The following is a 21,453-nucleotide window of genomic DNA, read 5'->3' on the forward strand; positions in this document are numbered from 1 at the left end:
GCAGGAATGCTTAGCTTTGAGCTATTTGCATGATGCGCATAACACCAATTTGGCAAGGTTGACATTCAGATAGATGCACCAGAAGTGAATAATGTACATACTGATCAGATACATCCATTTATGAAAATAATGCCATTCTTATAAGACATATGAAATGATATTCTCTATTTGATAAATTTAGTGTGGTTTTAATTGTAAACATAAACAGCCACTCCTCTTCGAAACATAAATTCAGGGCCAACTCACGATCTGTTGGTAAAGGCAACTGGATTCCACATGGCCTGCCATGCAGTTCGAGTTCAGACTGGGTCATTTTAAAAATCTGCCCAAACCCCAAGGGAGGGAGAGATGGAAGAGAAGAAAATTCCAGCACAACCATGTCCCAAATAGTGTGTTTTCTTCCTTTCCCTCTCCTTCTCTCCAGCAAGTGCACAACCCTCTGGCAAAATTAAAATAAATAAAATATAAAGTTGGATTATTTGAAATAATCAGATCTCTTAATTATTTCTCATTTTAATACTATAAAAATTGTAACATTCATAAATAGACTGAAAAATGTAATTTCCATAATAGTAAAATGTATACAAAAATTTACTAATTTTATATGTAAAATCAAAAGTAATTAGTTTTGAGTAATTAGTGGAAACACAATATGAAAATTACTTTTCCTTTTATGCTCAATTTGTTAATAATGTCAAAAATTTATTTAAAACTATTTCAAAATGAAATCCTCTTGGCCTTATTCCCCATGTTATCCCTACTGCCTAGCATGGAGCGCTGCATACATGAGAACTCAAGAAAAATTTGGTAAATGTATAAATTCAAAGTAAATTTTAAATATTTATGATATGTCCCTTAATGTCATCTATTTTTGTTTTCTCAATCAACATATGCTAAAATCATAGCCTTTATTGAACATATGATGATTTTTTAACAAAACCTCTATTTGGGGGATTTTAGAGGGCTTCTGAGTGGGTAAAGTGTCCTCACAATCTAAATGCTGTACAGTGATTTAATGTATAAATAAAAAAATTTTAATTAATAAAAAAGGATAACATTGCAATAAATATTCTTGTACATTTTCTTAGGATAAATTTCTTTTTTAAAAAAATAATTATTTATTTTAAAATTCCATTTATTATTATCTTTTTTTTTTTTAAGAGGTTTTTAGTATAGGGTGCGTGCGCTCATCAACAGAGAGAAAGAGACAGAAAGCAAGAAATCACCCCACAGAGGGGATGCACTCCCTTCTCCATTCTCCTCTCGGGATCTTGGGCATGCATGCCCACATGCCTGGCCTGAGTTTAAGCCACCGGGTCCAGGACACAAACCGTGGTCGACGACATGGGAGTCCAGTGACATCGTCATTACGCTAACTGCTGGTCCCATATTATGGTTATTTTTTAATTTGACCAGATAGAGAGAGAGAGAGAAAGGGAAAGTGAAGAAGCATGCCACCAGATCCGGGACCTGAACTGGTTGGCCATATGGAAATCCAGTGGCCATGTGGAAATCCAGTGCCTCTAACCACCACGTCACTTGCCGGTCCCCAAATTTCTAAAAATAGAGTCTCTGGATCAAAGATGTGTATTTTTTAAGGTTTCTGACACGTTACCTTCCTAAAGCCTAGGCCCAAATTTACATATCCAACATTAGCATGAAACTACTCATTTTCTAACTATATCATTAACAGTTGTGATTATAACAAAAGTCTCTGCCAACTTGATAAAGAATATCAGGTTTTCATTTACTGTTTAATATGTTCTTAAAAATTTAATAGTAGGTTAAACTTTAAACGTTTACTGGTCAATGGTGTTCCTTCTTTTGTGAAAATCTGCTTTATCATGTCTGATATTGAGTTTGTCTTTTGCTAGAGGGCATATGCACTCACCAGACCGACAGAGAAAGACAGACTGAGGGGGGTGAGAGAGAGAGAGAGAGAGAAACACACCCCCACAATAGGATGTAGTCACACCACAATCTCTTCTTCATTTCTCCATCCTGTTAGGATTTTGGGCACACATGCACACGTGCCTCAGGTGTTTTTCAGGCCACTGGGGCTGAAATTCAAACTGCGTGGTTGGCTATAAGGGAGTTGGTTCCCTTAATCTCTAGGCCATGGGACTGGCCTGGCTTTTTCAACTACCAGAGTACTCACTCTAAGAATGAGATACATTTATCAAAAAATGTAGATTAATATATTAAACACATTTTTAAAAAATAATTATTTATTTTTACTTGTTATTATTTTTTAATTTGGTCAGATAGAGAGAGGGAAAGTGAGAAAGCAAGCCCCCAGGTCTGGGACTTGAACTGCAGTAAGCCATGTGGGAGTCCAGGGCCCTTAACCACCACACCACCTACTGGCCCCAACACATTTTTAAAAATTCCTAGCCAATCAAACTAATTAACTTATTGTGGATAAAATTTCTATTTCAATATTTAGAGTGTCACATTACAGAAAAGTCATTCCAAAGAGGCTATTATAAGACAAATCTCTTTTTTGTGGTTGACTTTAAATGACCACAAGTTGACAACTTATTCAACTTAAATGAGCTGCACCCTGATGGTTTTCAGGTTTTATAATTAAGTGTAATTTTTATGATTGGATAGTAGTTTGTCATCCAAGGTTACATGAGTTAGAATTCGGATGTCCCCCCAAAATCCATGTTTTGGAACTTGATTATATTATTAAGTAAAACTTTAATTCCTTCATGGTATCCCAGGGTGGGACCTTTTGGTGTAATGTCATTAGGGAGGGGTCACTAATGCTAAATTCTGATGTATATATAAAGAGAGGAAAAGAAGTAGAGAAAAGTCACATGGATGCAGTCTAGACACTCCTCTGCTTAAGATCCTGCCTTCTGCCATCTGATAGCCTCACCAAAAGTTGAACCCTGGATCTCTAAACCATTACCTAAATAAACCTTTATTTTTTAAAAGAGTTATTTAATTTTTCATTTATTATGATTATTTTTTATAATTAACCAGAGAGAGAGAAAGGGGGAAAGTGAGAAACGTTGCCAGGTCTGGGACTCCAACCGTGGTCGGCCATGTGGGAGTCTAGCACCTTAACCACCACGCCATCTGCTGGCCCCCAAACCTGTATTTTTTTAATAAAATCACCCAGCCTCAGGTATTTCTGTTGGCAATTCACAAACAGAATAAAACAATATCTAATTTCTTAATAGATTTAATTTGCATTATTTTTCCAGTTAAAAATTATTTATAATTAGATGTATAAGACATAAAACATTTTCATCAAAATAAATATTAGTTAAAATTATTTTAGATCAGTAATATAGAATTTTACACATATTTTCCTTTGATCATATACTTTTCATAAAAATATCTCAAAAAAATACATCTGTTAAAAATAAGAAAAAAGTCCACTCAAGGGTCCAGTGTAAAAACACTTATTTACATGGTAAGACTGTAATAGTTACATAATTATTTTCATTGGCATTGAAATGAAATGTCTGTGCCCATAGTGAGGAAAGTATTACATCTGTGGACATAATGGGAAAAGCATAAGATTAAAAAGGTGAAAAAGAAATATATGGAGAAAAATATGTCATAAGGACACCATTTCAGTACGGAAAAATACACATAATGGTTTGCTCATTTGTAGTCAGGACTTCAATAACTTGTCAAAGTTTTTCTCTAGTCAGAGATTAAACATATTTTCTCTCTCTTTTTTTTTTTTTTTTAAAAAAGCAGTAATATTCCAAAGCCTGCTTGGAAATAAGTAGATTACATGTGTACGGACTCCGATTTAGGCCAGATCAGGTGGGGTGAACAACTAGTTATTTAAAGCCTCCACAGTGGTGACTTGCTTGGGTAATACTTTATTGTGAACTCTCAAGCTTCCTTCACATGCAATGTTCTTGACTTCTGCTTGGTTCCCGCCTCAGACTTCCTGCAATCAGACTCCTTTTTAATTTTTCCAATTATATTTTATCATTTCTTATTTACATTTAATTATAGCACATCTTTAAAGTGTACAATACGGTTTTTCAGTGTTTGATAGTTAAAGATGGATATTACCATATAATCATTTCCAACAAAGAACCTTTCATTCTTATGTCTGCTAGATGCTTTATTCCTGAGTACTTCCCATCCTACCCATCTCCCTCCCACACAGTCTGTGGTATTTACACTTGCCCTCTCTAGTATGTCTTTGCATCTTTCAATTTCTGACATAGAGTGCAGACGTTTGGTATATATTAAACAGAGATATAAAGTGTTTGTCTTTGCATTTTTCATAGGAATTCACTGAGCAGAAAGTTGGAAGAAGATCAGGTTTGGTGGGAAAGTAGGCTTAATTTTGGGTAGGTTGAATATCAGATAACTTTGGGATAACCAAGAGGAAGTTTTAGATAAACAGATAAGTGTAAAGAACTGGAATTCAAAAAAGTCTGTGCTGAAATTAAATATGCTAATTAAATATGTAGACTTTTAGTATATATGTAAGAAGATACAATAAAAAGAGAGAGAGAGAGAGGAGCCAGTGACCAAGCACTGAGATGTTCTAACATTTAATAGCTAGACACAAGAGGATAGAAGAACAAAACAAAACAAAAAAATAGCCAAGGAGATAGTAAGTAATCAGCAGAATACTAGACATTGAAATCAATAGAAGAGAATATTTCAGGGAAGAGGGCAGGTCAACCATGTTTCTTACTGCTGAGAATTCAAGTAAAATAAACACTGGAAAATACTTACCGGAATTAGTGAAATGTATGGCATTTGTGATCTCATTTTAAGTTGCTAGAACTCTTCTAGTCTTCTTGGGACTGTTGTCTATGCTTTTCCCTCTACCTGACTATAATAAAATGGGATATTTTTTCTCCTAATTTTTTTTCTTTAGTTGCTATTATAGGGCACATGTGCTTGCTAGAGAGAGACAGAGACAGAGACAGAAAGAAAGTGAGAAATCACTTCCTGGGGGTGATGGCCACACCATAATTCCTTCTCCACTCCTCCATTCTCCTCTTGGGATTTTGAGTGTGTGTGTGTGCACACACACACACCTGGTCTGATTTTCAAGCTGCCAAATCCAGGATTCGAATTATGCATTTGGACATAAAAGATCCATCTGCCTTAACCTCCATGCCACCTACTGGCCCAAAATAGGATTTTTGAGATTTTCATAGTAAGGCACTAGATGTGTGTAATTAGGTGTGGGGGGCTGCATAGCAGGAGCATGTATCTAGAGAGGGTTAAAGAAGAAAAGCTTAAAGAGAAGACAACAGCCTGCTTAGACAAAGGCAGTAGCCATGCATGTACAATTAAAGACAAACAGCAAGATGTGTCACACTATGTATAAAGGCAGCTATTATCGAGGTGAAGTTTAGCGATGGGATTGATCGAATAATATGTTTGCATACATTTCACTCTTTGTTTAGCCCTCATCACCAGGGATTTCATCAGATCTGGGGGAGCTCACTCTCTAGCTCATGTATGATATGGTATATTCTAGAGTCTCAGTAAATTTCTCAGATATTTGAAATTAAATGAGAAATAACATGTGAAATCATCAAACATCCCTGGCATTTAACAGCTACTTATATATTGAAAGCATATATTTATTTCCTTTGAAACATTATAAAATTACAAACTAATTTCAAACATGTCATTCTTGAGCCATAGGCAATGCAAGTTCTATTACCTTGAATATCATCATTGAATGTGCAATACTGGTTTCGATACTTGTTCAGGAGACGAAACGCATTCATATTGGCAAAATCTTCAAACTGAATAAGGCAATTCATGCCATACCTATAGAACAAAGTGAAATAATATTTAGAAATAAATTTTCACAGAAAAGACAAAACATTTTCTCTCTGTTTTTATGGCCACAGATACACTCTCTCTCTCTCTGTGTGTGTGTGTGTGTGTGTATTTTGTTTTTGAGAGAGATTTTTCTGTACGACACATGTACTTGCCAGAGAGAAAGAAAGTGAGAAATCAGTCCCCTGTGGGGGATAGCCAAGCTGCAATCCCTTCTCCTCCATTCTCTTCTTGGGATTTGGGGCACACATGCACCTGGCTTGAGTTTCAGGTCACCAGGTCTGGGATTTTGCACTTCAGTCAACCACATGGGAGCCCAGAGCTTTAACCACTACACCACCTGCTGGCCCTCAGATATTGTTTTCTAATTTGCAAATTTCCATTTAAACTACATAAACTCATAGTGACAGACTTAAATAAAAGTATCCTAGTAAAAAAACATTATTTTCTCTTAAAGGTGATATCCTAATGCTTAGTATAAATATATAATACAATATTTGCTCAGCAAATAATAATACATGTATATTATAAAAAAGGGATTGTGATTGTACTGTGAAATAATACAAAGTGAGCAAAATACAGTCCCTTCCTCGAGGAATTTAAATTTAGTGGAAATAAAAATATTTTTATAAAAGAATTATTTATTCCATTTGTTTTATTTGTTATCAATATTTATTTTTTAGTTTTACCAGAGAGAGATAGAGAGAGAGAAAGAAAGTGAGAAAGGAAGTCGTCAGGTCCAGGACTTGAACTGTGGTCAGCCATGTGGGAGTCCAGCACCTTAACCACTACTATATCACCTGCTGGCCCCCAAAAATCTTTTTAAATAAATGAACATTAATATAAAATTGTTATAGAGTCAATTCCATAGCCTAGTGGTTAAGGAAAGCTGGATCCCGCATGGCTGATTACAGTGTGAGTACAGGCCCTGGCAGCTTGAAAAAAAAAAAAAAACAACACTGGGTACATGTGTGTCCATGCCCCAAATCCCAACAGGATAGCGAAAGAAAGGAGAAGGGACTGTGACATGACCAGGCCCTGAGCTTTCTCCCTTTCCGTCCTTCTCTCTCTGATGAGCACGAGTACCCTCTGGCAATTAAAAAAAAAAGAAAAAAATGGTATGAACAATAAATTACAGGTGCTCAGTAGACAAACATCACTTCTCCTGGGGTCACAGAATAAGAAGTGAAATAAGTTTTAATAGGTAGTTACAACTTTAAAAAAGAGATGTAAGAGTTTTTACAAGCTGAGGAAAGTAGAAGCAAAATAACTGAAGTGAAAAGTGGGAAAGAAAAAAATGGATTAAAAAACGTCAAAAGCCCTGTTTGGCTATAACATGATGGTACTGGTAAGGGTATAGTGAAAGATAAGGTCAGATCTTCTGGTCCTTCCATCCCTCCTACTTGACTTATTCTAGTTTCGCTGTGTATGTCAAAGATGGTTGGTTGAACACTGCACTAGCTCTCTCCCTAGGACCCCTGAGCCTCTTATTTTCACCTTTATTTCACTAAGAGAGTACAACTACCAAATCATAGTAGAGGGCTCAAATGAGTCCTGCAATATTTGGTTTCAACTCTTATTGGTCCACAACATGATCCCCAAATCAACTGTCTTAGTCCAACTGGGCTGCTGTAACAGTATACCTTTGACTAGATAACTCATAAATAATGAATGTACTGCTCACAGTTCTGGAGGTTAGACGTCCATGATTAGGAGCCAGCAGGTGGTCTGGTGGTTAAGGTGCTGGACTCCCACATGGTTCTAGTCCTGGACCTGGCGGCTTGCTTTCTCACTCTCCTGCTCTCTCTCTGTCTGTCTCTGGTAAAATTGAAGAAGAATGATAAATAAATAAAATTAAACAAATAATTCTCTTTAAAAAAATCCTTGATTAAGGTGCCAAAAGATTCAGTGTCTAGTAAGCGCTTTTTCCTCAGAGATGTGGCCTTCTAGCTGCATCCTTACATGGACAGTAGAGGCAAGCATGCTGCCTCCAGCCCTCATCTATAAGGGCACTCATCACTTAATCACTTCCCCAAAGGCTTCACCATGTAGTCAAACGCCATTCAAGTCCCAGACCCGGTGGCTTAAACACACACCAGGCGCATGTGCATGCGTGCCCAAGATCCTGAGAGGAGAATGGAGGAGAAGGGATTGTGGCGTGGTCATCTTCCCGGGAGGTGATTTCTTGCTTTCTGCTTCTCTGTCTGTCTCTGTCTTTCTGGTGCGAGAACATGCCCTATAGCAAAATCTCTCCAAAAAAAAAAAAAAAAGACTAAAGATGTGAATTTTAGAAGAACAAAAATATTCAGACAAAATATTCAGCAATTTTTATAAACTTTCTTCCCTGGTTCCCCAAGCACTCAATTCCATACCGGTCACTACCTCACTAAGATCAATGCTAAGGAAGAAGACAATTTAGCTCTCTCCTACATAAAGAGATCTATATACTTTTACTTCTTTTCCTCCTCTTTTTGTGAGACATAGTCTTGCTTCCTTATTTCTAATCTCTCTATGAACCTTCCTATATCAACTTTACGTCTCTAGACTAACAGCTTCAAATTCTCTGTCTCCGTTGGTCCCTTCCTGTTTCCAAAGTGTCTTAGCATCCCTCTTTTTAAAAGACTTCCCTAGACCACAACAAAATCAAAGCTATGGTTACTTATCTTTCTTTCCTCCAATGCCAAACCTCTCAGAATAGAGGGAGCTAAATTCTGCCCTTATTCTTCACTTCTTGTCAACATTATGTCCATAATTGAAGGACAGTCTCAAACTAACCCCTGATATCGCAAGTCAGATGAGGTCTTTCTCTTTATGTTCTGATATAACAACAATAAAAATGTGCAAGTCTGTTGTTTTTCTTTTATTATATTTATATAAGTATGATATTTTATTATATATTTAACATTCTATTACATAACAAAAGATACATAATTTGTATATATATATTATAAATAGTCCTTAGTAGGCTACCTTTTTAAATCACCACAAAATGTATAGGTAAAAGTGGTATTCAATTTTTATTGTTTCATTACTAGTGAAGCTTACCATCTTTTTTAAAATGTCTTTTGGTCATCTGTAACTCATTATTGAAAATTATAGGCTCATTGGCTAAGTGTTCTACTATTACAGTCCTTTTAAAAAATTATTTCACAAGAAGTCTTTATATATTAAGGACAGTACCCTCTGTTATATATGGTAAAAATGGTTTTCCTAATACAGTATACTGTGCCATTAATCATTTAGTCAGTTTACCTATTTTATCAATGGAGTGTTAATTTTTTTTTTTTTTAAGTTTTGCCATAGGACACATGCACTTGCCAGAGAAGGGGGTGGAAATGAGATTCACCCCTTGGGGGATATGACCACCCTACAATCCTGTCTCCATTCTCCTCTCAGGATTTTAGGCACACTCGCATAACCACCCAGTGTGCTTTTCAAGCTGCTGTGTTTAGGACTTGAACCACACAATCGGCCATGTGGGATCCAGTACTTTAACTTCTAGGCCACCTACTAGACCAAGAGTGTTAATTTTTATGTAGTTGTACCTTTCAGTCTTTATTTATAATTTTCACTTTTGGTTATTTTTCTATAACAGCCTTCTTCACAAACATTTAACTATTACCTAACATTTTTTCTAATGTGTATTACAGGTTTAAAAAATAATTAGCCTTTATATCTGATACTACTTTTACTGCTAGGTCAAAGATTTTTTTAAGAGGTCAAAATTTCTGTTTTCTATATATTTCAACCAACTATGTTGAAATAACAACTTATTTAATAGTTCCCTTTCACCCCATCATCAGTCATAATTACATACCATATTTCAATAAATAGTAGGGTCTATACTTTTCTGTTTTAGTCTACTACTGCTAAATATGATCTTTTCTTTTATTATATTTATATAAGTATGATATTTTATTATATATTTAACATTCTATTATATAACAAAAGATACATAATTTGTATATATATATTATAAATAGTCCTTAGTAGGCTACCTTTTTAAATCACCACAAAATGTATAGGTAAAAGTGGTATTCAATTTTTATTGTTTCATTACTAGTGAAGCTTACCATCTTTTTTAAAATGTCTTTTGGTCATCTGTAACTCATTATTGAAAATTATAGGCTCATTGGCTAAGTGTTCTACTATTACAGTCCTTTTAAAAAATTATTTCACAAGAAGTCTTTATATATTAAGGACAGTACCCTCTGTTATATATGGTAAAAATGGTTTTCCTAATACAGTATACTGTGCCATTAATCATTTAGTCAGTTTACCTATTTTATCAATGGAGTGTTAATTTTTTTTTTTTTTAAGTTTTGCCATAGGACACATGCACTTGCCAGAGAAGGGGGTGGAAATGAGATTCACCCCTTGGGGGATATGACCACCCTACAATCCTGTCTCCATTCTCCTCTCAGGATTTTAGGCACACTCGCATAAGCACCCAGTGTGCTTTTCAAGCTGCTGTGTTTAGGACTTGAACCACACAATCGGCCATGTGGGATCCAGTACTTTAACTTCTAGGCCACCTACTAGACCAAGAGTGTTAATTTTTATGTAGTTGTACCTTTCAGTCTTTATTTATAATTTTCACTTTTGGTTATTTTTCTATAACAGCCTTCTTCACAAACATTTAACTATTACCTAACATTTTTTCTAATGTGTATTACGGGTTTACAAAATAATTAGCCTTTATATCTGATACTACTTTTACTGCTAGGTCAAAGATTTTTAGCAGTCTACTACTGCTAAATATGATATGAAATATAAATACACACACATATATATACACGTACACGCCCTACCCACTCACTCACTCTTCATAAATTCTCATCTTACAGATGAGAAAACAGGCACACCATGGGAGTTCTGCTTCCTAACGATAACGTGATAGTAGTGAGTGGTCTACTACTCTTTCCAGGAAAACATGCCTTGTTCTTACTATAGTTTTTAAGTAACTTTAATATTTAGTACTGATAGTCATCCTTTACTGTTCTTTTAAAGTATATGCTTGGTTGTAGTAGTGGTTTAAGAGCTCAGGCTCCAGAGTCAGAGCTGTTGGGGTGAGACCTTGTCCTCCTCATGTATTATGCATACTTACCTGTCCTGTGCCTCTGTTTTCCCATCAGAAAAATAAGAATAATAATGGCATATTTTCATAAGGCTGTCATCAGGATTGGATGAAGCAATAAATACAAATGTTCAATGCACTGACTGGCACATTAAATTTTCTATAATCCTCAGAGATTTTTAATTATTCAATAGAAACAACAGAAGCCAAAGGCAGTAAAATAAGAGGGGGCAAGCAGATGGCATAGTGGTTATGTTGCTGGACTCCCACATGACCAGCTGGGGTTTCAATTCCCACCTCTAGCTTGAAAATCATGTTGGGCAAGAGTGTGTGCATGTTTGGCCAAGATCCCTGGAGGACAAAAGATGGAGGCGTAGCTGTTCCCTGGAGGGTGATTTCTCAATTTCTCACTTTTCCTCTCACCAGATCTGTCTGTTTCTCTCTCTCTCTCTCTCTCTCTGGAGAGCACAAGCACCCTAAGGCAAAAAACTTTTATTTTATTTTTTTGAGGGGGGGAGGTTTTTGCTACAGGGCGTGTGTGCTCGCCAGAAAGACAGAGAGAGACAGAGACAGAAAGTGAGAAATCACTCCCCAGGGGTGATGGCCACACCACAATCCCTTCTCTTCCATTCTCCTCTCAGGATCCTGGTCATGCACACACAAGCACCCAGCATGAGTTTAAGCCACCGGGTCCAGGATTTGAACCATGGTTGACTACATGGGAGTCCAGCAACACATAGCCATTATGCTAACTGCTAATCCTGGCAAAAACCTTTTTTATTAAATTTTTTTTTTAAAAAGAGGCATGGGGCCAGCAAGTAGTGTGGTGGTTAAAGGCGCTGGACTCTCACATGGCCAACTGCAGTTCAAGTCCTAAACTTATTGGCTTGGTTTCTCACTCCCTCCCCCACCTCCTGACCAAACTGGAAAATAACAATAATAAAATTAAATTAAATAATGTATTAAAAAAGGCTTAAGAGAAAATAATTTTCATAATGGATAGTATAACTAGCAGAACTATTCTTTAGAAGTAAAGCTAAAAAGATGTTTTTAGATAAATAAAAAAAAAAGTCTTTTACGAAAGGAACTTCTAAAAGCTATATTTCCAAAAGAAAAAAAAAAAAACTCAGTAAGAAGGTCTGTGATATAATAATATGGTAAAATATAGGTAAGTACAAATGTTACCTACATAAAACAGTAATAATAGATAACCCTACTTCTAGCACAACAGAGTGAGAAGGTTGGCAAATTTGTTGCCCAATTAGCAACCATATTGCAGAACAAAACCTTTAAAACAACCATTTCAGTGCTCTGGAAGTCAACTAAAGACAAAGATCAGCAAAAATTTATAATGTGGGAGTGGGGTCAACCTTTGAAAGGAACATAATAAATTTCTACTTCTTATATACCCAAGAGGATTCCAAAGAGTTAGTGGGAAAATGTAATTGAAACACGAGTTTATTCTGGTGGAAAAACAATTTGAAATTTACACATAATTTTTCATCATATGTATTTTCCATAAACTTTTGAAGACCCCCTTATATATAAAATGCCATTTTTTATCTTCTAAGGAAACATTTTGGCTAGCTTTATTTAAAATTATAAAAATGTATTTAAGAACTGGCTAAAGCATTTTGTGGTTATAACTTACTACTTTTTTTTTTTTTTTTAAATAACCTTAGCAGAAAAGAAAGCTTTGTGGTGGCAACTAAGTACCTCAAACACAAATGCTGGTCAATAACCAGCTGGTGCTTGTTACGGCTCCTGCCCACATCTCTGGTTTCTAGGCAGGCCTTTAGAAAGTAAAGTTGTATGCCTTCGGAGCGTGCCCTCATATGACTTGCTCCTGATGTGTCATACCCTGGTCTAAAGCACCAGATGATCTGTCATTATGTTCAGAAGGAGCAAAATCTTGTGGCCTCAGAATGTGAGGAGGAATCAGAGCCTTCTCAATTCTATTCCTGGATCTACTACTTACTTGGTTCTGTGGTATTGGGCTTGTTACAAGTCCCTCATGGTTAAAATGAAATCCACAAATATGGTTTGCTGTCAGTGTTTAGAACACAATGTAGTCAGGGTATAAATTCATAATATTTCCTAAGGGAAATGTTGTGCAAGACACCTATCACCTACAAAAGTTTATCCACTGGAAGATACTGCATTATCAGTTTCAACTTTATGACTTTTCTCTACCTGGTAATTAACTTTGATTTGACTCCTAAAGACTTTGAGGCATTCTAAATTCATTTCGTGATACGAGTTTCTTGGATCATATAATAAAAGAAAGCCACGTAAGGGATATTTTGCGTCAGCTTGAACTAGCCATGTCTCTACGAAATTATAAGTAGTGGAACATTCAGAAGTTGCCAATTCCATTCTACATGACTATGAAAAGAACCTACTATTTTATGTTCAAAATATCACATAAAATAGTGGGTATAAATGCTTTAAAAGTTAACAGAAATACCACTCATAAAGTTAACATGCAAAATCTCCAGAGATTTTGCTCTTATGCTATTGTTAAACCTGAGAAAAACCTTATTACAGTGACTAGTCACTTTTTCTAGCACTAAGTTAGAGCTAGGCACTATGCTCTATACTTTATAAGTAACCTGGCAAGGATAATACTGTTATCCATTTTATAGATAAGGAAACTGGAGTTCAGTAAGATTGAGAATCATGGCTGAGTTTATACTGCTAATAAGTGGTACAGTCACTGAACCACAGGGCTCATGGTTTTAACTACTGTAATACGGGCTCTCACAGAGGACCAACATAGTCATCAGTTAGTAAAATGTACAGCTGGAGCTAGCAGGTGGCATAGTAATTAAGGCACTAGACTCTCACATGGCAGACCATGGTTCAAGTCCCACATCCAGCAACTTGAAACACATTGGGCATGTGTATGCATATCCAAAGTCCTGAGAAGAAAATGGAGGCAAAGGGATTGCAGTACGGCCATTCCCCTGGGGTATGATTTCTCACTTTCTGTCTCTCTGTCTCTTCAGCAAGCACATGAGCCCTATAGCAAAAATCTCTCAAAAAATTTTAAAAAGAAAGAAATATACAGCTTATTTACAACTGAACATTTTTCCTGATAAATTAAGGACGTTATTACTGTATCATAAAATTAGCAAGACAGTATTTGTATGCTTTCAACATACCAACTACTCCTATAGTACCTACATGAAATTATATACTTCTATGTTGGTGAAAACATGTATTTCTTTGATTATAAACTATCAAGAATTCACCATAACTAGTTCAACCAAGCATGTTTTGATTTTTCCTGAGATATTAATTTACTAAATTTTTTTTCATATTATACACATGGTGCTATGGAGCATTCAAAATGCAGACCACTTCAGCTCTGATGAGCTCTTTAGAGATCATTTATTCCGTTACTTATTTTTGATCACGAACTGAATCGAGCCCAAGGATCTTGCTCTTGAAATGCTCAATGGGAAGCAGGCATAAAGAAAAAGGCCTTAAAGGAGGTTCAGATTAAAAAGCACAATCAGAGGTGTACAAGAAGATCACTAAAGGGTTTAGGGAAGACATCAATTAGGAGAGGTTTAAATTGGGCCTCAACAGGATTCAAATAAGGAAAAGAGTGAGTGGAGAATAAATCACAGAGGTCTCAAAGTCTGTACTGGGGACACAGAACATCTGTTTGAAGAACTTCAGAAGATCAACATTGGTCATTGAATTTCAGATTATCAATAGTCTTGATTGTTAATTTAAATAAACAGATTCACTGAAATTCTCTCTGGCTAAGAAGCATTCAAATTCAATTCTTCCTTTTAAAAAAAAGAATTATTTTATTTAACTTTATTTATATTTATTTATTTTATTTTAACTTGACCAAAGAGGGACAGAGGAAGAGTGAGAGAGGGAAAGTAAGAAAGCAAGCCACCAGGTCTGGGACTCCGGCCACAGTCGGCCATGTGGGAGTCCAGCACCCTCAACCACCACGCCACCTGCTGATTCTTCAATTTTTCCTTAAAGATAAGAATTAGGAATAGAGATGAATTTACTTCCTTGTTAATTCACTACAGTATGGTTCTAGGTCTTACTACTTTATATTATTTTGTAATATTTAGACATTTCTTTCATTTCTCTTACCATTCCATGATATTTTACTGACATATTTGTTTATTCTCTATGACAGTGGACATTATGAAGAGTCATTTTGAATCATCCTTTCTTTCCTCCTGTACTCTCTTCCCTGCCATCCCAGTTACGAAAGCTTGCTTATCTATTCTTACGGATTCAGCAATCATCTTTTACACAAATGACTTCTACACTCATATCTCTGTTGCTGATCTTTCAAAGAAACCCCAACTTTATGGTGCCAAAAGATAGCAAGGACTTGGAGAAATGTTACATAGTGAATATTTTTTCTTTTAGAACAGCCTTTCCATCACGAGGGTCTGGCCTCATGGAAGATAAACCCTCCACTGACGGGAGTTGAGGAGGGGAGGGCCCGGGATGACCCATGTACACCACATCCAACATGCACTCCATTACCACCACTACCACACTACAATATACTATGAAACAATCACATAACAATAAAGTTCATACTCCCATGAGAACCCAATACCACTGCTGATTCACAGGAGGTGGAGCCCAGGTGGCAACGTGAGCAATGGGGAATGTCTGCAAACACAGATGAAGCCTTGCTTGCTCCTACCCCCTGCTGTGCCACAGACCAGCACTGATCCAAAGCCCAGGGGTTAGAGACCCCAGTTTTAGAACAAAGAATAAGTACTTAAAATATATTCAGATATTGTGAACCATTCTTATTCAGTTTTTGTTTCTATTAAAAGCACTGACCGTAAGAAAATCCAAACTCATCACATCAAGGAAAATACAAGCAAAATGGAATCACTGTGTTTACTTTAATGAGCAGTAAAACCTAAAAGATTGTGAGTTCCTAAAAATTTAACAAATTCTAAAGCTACATTTACAACTAAAATTGCTATTTTGCATGTTTTACTAAAATGCATTTAAAAATTTCTTCTTGCTTCCAAAATAGGTGAAATCTTTTCTTATGATCCTTTCCCCTTAATAAGAAAGCAAGGGATAGAGACAGAAATAGGTATTTCTGATAGAGTCTTGCTGGGTCACAATCTTCATGCCCCAGCTTCCCAATCAGCTAGGGTTACAGGTGTATTCAGGTTGGCCTGGGGAACTGAATCTGTGCTGTTCATATGGCTTCTAACCTCCCAAATGGTAGCAATATCTGTGTGTGACTGTGACTGGGCCTAAGATTTTAATTTTATATGTAAATAGGAAACTCCTAAAAATTCTAAACTTTTTTTTCTCACAAAATTCATTATACAAAAAAACCATTTTAAGGTGTTTACCATAGTATGTGTTCACTGGCCAGAGACAACCAAAGAGGAACAGTGAGAAAAAAAAGTGAGAGATCACCCCCTAAAAGGGGATGGCCACAACACAATCCCTTCTTCTCCATTTTCTTCTTGGGATTTTGGGAACACATGCACATGTGTCCAGCATGATTTTCAAGTTGCCAGGTGAGGGAATTGAACTACAGTCACCCATGTGGGAGTCTGGCACCTTATCTACTACATGTCACTGCTGGTCCCTGTCATGCAAAGTTTTCATATTTTCAACACTGGCACCACCAATGTCAAAACATTGTAATCATTTTTTTACTTGCCTTCCATCCTTCCATCCTAGTAGCCATGTTTTCTTATGCTTTTTTCTTCTTTTAATGATAGAGAGTGCATATGTATGTGCACATGTGTGAGAGGGAGAGCAAAAGCACTCTTGAAAGGATCCCATCACATTGCAATCCCCTTTCCAAGTAGCTCATCAAGATTTTGGGTGCCCACACTCTATGTGTTTACAGGTTGACTGGAAGGATTCAAACCCACAGTCAGCCATATGGCTTCCAGCACTGCACTCCAGTATGCTATAGACTGTGCCCTATTATGTCCTTTTCTAATACACCTTTCATGTTAACACTTATGCTTCCTATTCTGTCTCAAAGGTTAGTTGCCTGGACCACATACTTACAATACCATAATGTTCAGATTATGCTTTTATTTTCTTCCCCACTGAAATCAGTTTGTACTCTAAAAAAATTAATCATGCTATTATAAAGCAGGTCCTATATAATAAGATCTCGTTCAAACTTATGTTATTGTTGAAAAGAAACCTATTGTTTTTCCCCTTACTTTTTCATTTACCTAATAATATGGGAACTTTAAAATTTTGTGGAAAAAAAATAGAATTAAAGTACAAGTTTATTTTGGTGCAGAAACATTTTGAAATTCATGCTTATTTTTTCATAATATGTACTTTCTATAAAGTTTTTTAAGATCCTGCCAATACGAAGTACCTGTTATGGGTCAGAAATTGTTTTCGGTGCTGTTGACACATTCTTGTCCTATGGTACTAACGCAGGCTTATGAAGGAGACATATCAGTAAACAGGCGATTACAACATCGCGTGGTAAGTGTTGTAACAGAGGAAATCCGGAGTATCACGACACAGAGCAGGGGCATCCATCCAGAAGTAACGAATTACAAAAGGCTTTCTAGAAGATGCTAAGGCTTAAAAGATGAATAAAAATTTGCTAATGTAAGAGGACAGGGAAGAATTTTTGAGACAAGGAGAATATGTTCAATAAAACCACTGCCCTGCTTAATATATACCAAATGTCTGCACTCTGTGGCGGAAACTGAAATACTGGATGGTATCAAAACATGGAGAGCAACTGTGGGTACCAGAGACGGTGTGGGAGGAGGGGGGAAATGGTGGAGGATGAGAGGGAATCAAGAGGGGGGGAAGAAGTATAAGATATACAAAGATTTTAAAACAAAAACAAAAAAAACTATTCCAGGAACTGAAAAAATATGACTGAAGCATGGGGTTTGAAAAAAATAGTAGAATTAAGGACAGAGAAATGAACAGAGCCAGATTATACAGAGCCTTTACTCTGTAGTAAGGGATCTATATTAATCCTAAAACTAGGAGATGCAGCAGGAAAGTGACGTGATCGGGTTTGCACATCACACTAACTCTGTGTGATCAGAGTAAGGAATGGGGTGTGAGACAAGTGAGACAAGATACAGGAATTTTACTTAGGAGGCTGATGCAAGGCTCCAGGCCTGTTCCTGGAAAGGAGAATGAGGATATATAGAAGTAAATGGATTCAAGAAACATTCAGGAATTGGCACAATTAGGTGAAGAGAAGTAGATGATGAGCAAGAAGAAATCAAGGATACATTCCAAATTTCAGGTTTGAGCAATCTGTGTATACATAAAAACATAGGAAACCTAAGAAAAAGAAGCAGGTTTGGTAAGAGAGATCATGAAGTCAGTTTTGAATGTGCTGTTTTGAAGGTACCTGAGAAGAACTCAAGCAAAGATGGGTATCTAAGCTGGTCTGATACTAAAGGCCATCAGAAATGATGATCGTGAGAACAAGCAAGGCCAGTGTGTGAGGAAGGTCACCCCCATGGGTAAGGAAGACTTTGAAAATAGACGTAAGAATCAGGAGGAAGTAGTTAAGAATTGGAAGAAAATGGGGATGTGACAAACCTAAGTGATACAAGCATCAGAGTATATGTGGTGGCTTTGGTGCACTAGTAGCCTGAAAGGGACAGTGGGCAGAAGACACTGGCCTCATCTTCCCACCCCGAAGCATTATGTGGGCTGGCGAGCATCACTACGTGAAAGCACCACAGGTAATGTGAAGGCTGTTAAATGAGAGCCATTTTTCAGTAAAGCAAAGAGGTAAAAGGAAGTGAAGATGTAAGGGAACTTGTTGCTAATGAATGGGTTTCCAAAGGCACAATGGAAAGGTCTGAGAGGGAGCAGAATGTTGGGGGGTTTGGTTCGGGGAAAATGAACCATGAATCACGAAGTATAAAAAAGGACAAAGTAGGGACCAGCAGTCGGCACAATGGCTGTGTTGCTGGACTCCCATGTAGTCGACCACGGTTTGAGTCCAGGACCTGGTGACTTAAACTCATGTCAGGCCCATGTGCGTGCATGCCCAAGATCCCAGGAGGAGAATGGAGGAGAAGGGACTGCGGTGTGGCCATCCTCCCTGGGGGGTGATTTCTTGTTTTCTGTCTCTCTGTCTCTGTCATTCTGGCGAGCACACACGCCCTATAGCCAAAACCTCTCCAAAAGGAAAAAAAGGACATAGTATATGAAAGAATGTATGGACACAAACAAGTACACAGAAATATACTATATGGAAACAGAAAAATGACATGTTATTTCACATTTTAATCAGGAACCAAGTATAACAATAATGTGAAGCAAGATTTTCTAATTATGTCCAGAGGCCATCTGAAGGACTTCCTCAAAGGTGGAATACAGGGAGATGGATATGTGGGAGGAGGAAGGTTACAACTAGTCTCTATGAGTTTTCTAGGCTCTATCTATACAGCACTGTGTAGGAGACTGATCTCTGTGCTTCAACACATGATTGTATTTGGATCTTCCATTTCTAATCTGTACTATTTCTTGTGCCTTTAATGCCTTCATATAAGATGTATAACATTTAAAAAATAAGTATTTATATATTTATTATGCCAGAGGGTACATGTGTATTTGAAAGAAAGAAAAGAGTGAGAAGTAAGGGCGAGAAAAGGCACCGCCCCCCCTTCCCCCCCAAGGCCTGGTCATGCTGTGATCCTTTTCCTCCAATTCATCTCTTCAGGATCTTGGGCACATAACTGCATCCAGTGTGTTTAGAAATGCTTGTATAAAATCCATCTGCAAACTTCATAGAGAATTAAAGGTCTCCGCAAATGCATGTTCCAGTAAATACCTCATCCCCGCTTGAATCACGTCATTTACTTCTGTAGTCCGAATCACTAAATCTGTCTGCGTCTCCTTCCCCATTTAGTCTAGATCAAACTGTTTATTTCTAAAAGCCAGAAACTTCCACAAAACACTAGGGATCGAGTTATGAGCGGCAAAAGAAATTGTATATATATTTTTTTGCTGCAGAATATCAGAGCATAAAATGTTAAGAGTTAGACAGGTCCTTTGAGACCATTTCCCAACAAGCAATATCACGAAAGATTAAATAACACCCAAAGTTACAGGAATATGTATGCTAGTGAGTATGGCCAGCTAGGAGAAAAGCCAGAAGGGCCAAGCACAATGGTCATTTATGGTACGACCATTTTAAAGAATTCTTTCTTTCTTTCTGTCTTTCTTTCTTTCTATTCTTTCCTTTCTCTCCTTTCTTCCTTTTTTTTTTTTGGAGAGTTTTTTTTTTTTTTTTTTTTTTTTTTTTTTTGGGGGGTGTGCAAGACAAAGAAGTATAGGGCGTGTGCACTCACCAGACAGACAGAGAGAGACAGAGAGACAGAAAGTGAGAAATCAATCCCTTCTCCTTCGTTCTCCTCTTGGGATCTTGGGCATGCACGCACACACGCCCGGCATGAGTTTTAAGCCACCAGGTCCGTGATGCGATTCGCGGTTGACTACATGGGAGTTCAGCGACATAGCCATTATGCTAACTGCTGGTCCCCTTCCTTCCTTTCTTTTGATTTGACCAGAAAAGGACAGTGTGTGTGTGTGTGTGTGTGTGAGAGAGAGAGAGAGAGAGAGAGAGAGAGAGAGAAAGCCACCAGGACTCAGGACTGGGACTCAAATCGTGGTCGACCATGTGGGAATTCAGCACCCTTAACCACCATACCACCAGCTGGCCCCAATGATAATTTTTTTTTAATGTAGAAAAATAATGTCAATCTTACTTCAGACTAGAAAAATGCAGATCATTTTCAGAAAAATGTATTGAAATGTACACATTTCAAATAAATATGAATGTTGTACTTCAAAGTCCTTTCAGACTATATATTTTTTTCCCATGATGCTGCAACTGCTTAACTATAGTCAAGGTGAGTTTAAAATCAGTTTCATTAGAATATAGTCGTATCGTGTAGGTAATTTTCTCCCCCTTTTCTTTACTAGCAAGAATAAACTTAAGTAAGCATTTTGTGTGTAAAAATTGCATCCACATAATGACTTAGATAAAAATTCTTATTATGACTATTTTTAAAAATCACTATCAGCCTCACAGGATTTTTCTTAAAATGCCACCAATTAAATAATTGAAAGAATTCCTATAGGTTCTAAAGATAATCTTCCAAGAGGCATTGAAAAAGTACTATGAACATAGGCAGTAATCATTGCACAAGTTCCTTAGTGCTACTTGGAAAGAAATGGTATTTCTTCAAAGATCTTTGTTTTAAACAAATCAACCACTATTTCATAGCAAAACCTCAAAATCAAAATAAAAATGAAAAGGAATGTATCTGCACTTAAAATAAAAACTTTGAAAGCCAATATCTATTTTTAGGCCACAGGAAAATAAAAAATCTATGCATATTCATATTATTCAAGAAAAAAATGGAATAACTGTACATTTAGAAGTAGCTGAAAGCACAAATCCAATCTGAATTACAAATCTGGGCTTTCTGGCACTATCATCTGGACTAACGTTGCAAATTGAACACGAACCATCTTCGATAAGTAGTACCCACCCACTGATAATATGCCCTGAGTCGTCTACTTATAAT

The 21,453-nt window shown here is 36.8% G+C and overlaps 1 protein-coding gene across 1 annotated transcript in view; it reads right to left on the minus strand.

Annotated features, from left to right (window-relative positions):
* The window catches only part of ME1 (malic enzyme 1), a gene marked incomplete at its 5' end in the record, with an annotated part of 151,168 nt that overhangs the window by 39,426 nt on the left and 90,289 nt on the right, over positions 1-21,453 (minus strand). The window contains 1 exon segment of the mRNA XM_014585872.1: positions 5,672-5,781. Coding sequence (XP_014441358.1) covers positions 5,672-5,781 — 110 coding nt within the window.

Source organism: Tupaia chinensis, unplaced genomic scaffold, assembly GCF_000334495.1.
Source record: "Tupaia chinensis unplaced genomic scaffold, TupChi_1.0 Scaffold000097_1, whole genome shotgun sequence".
NCBI lineage: Eukaryota > Metazoa > Chordata > Mammalia > Scandentia > Tupaiidae > Tupaia > Tupaia belangeri.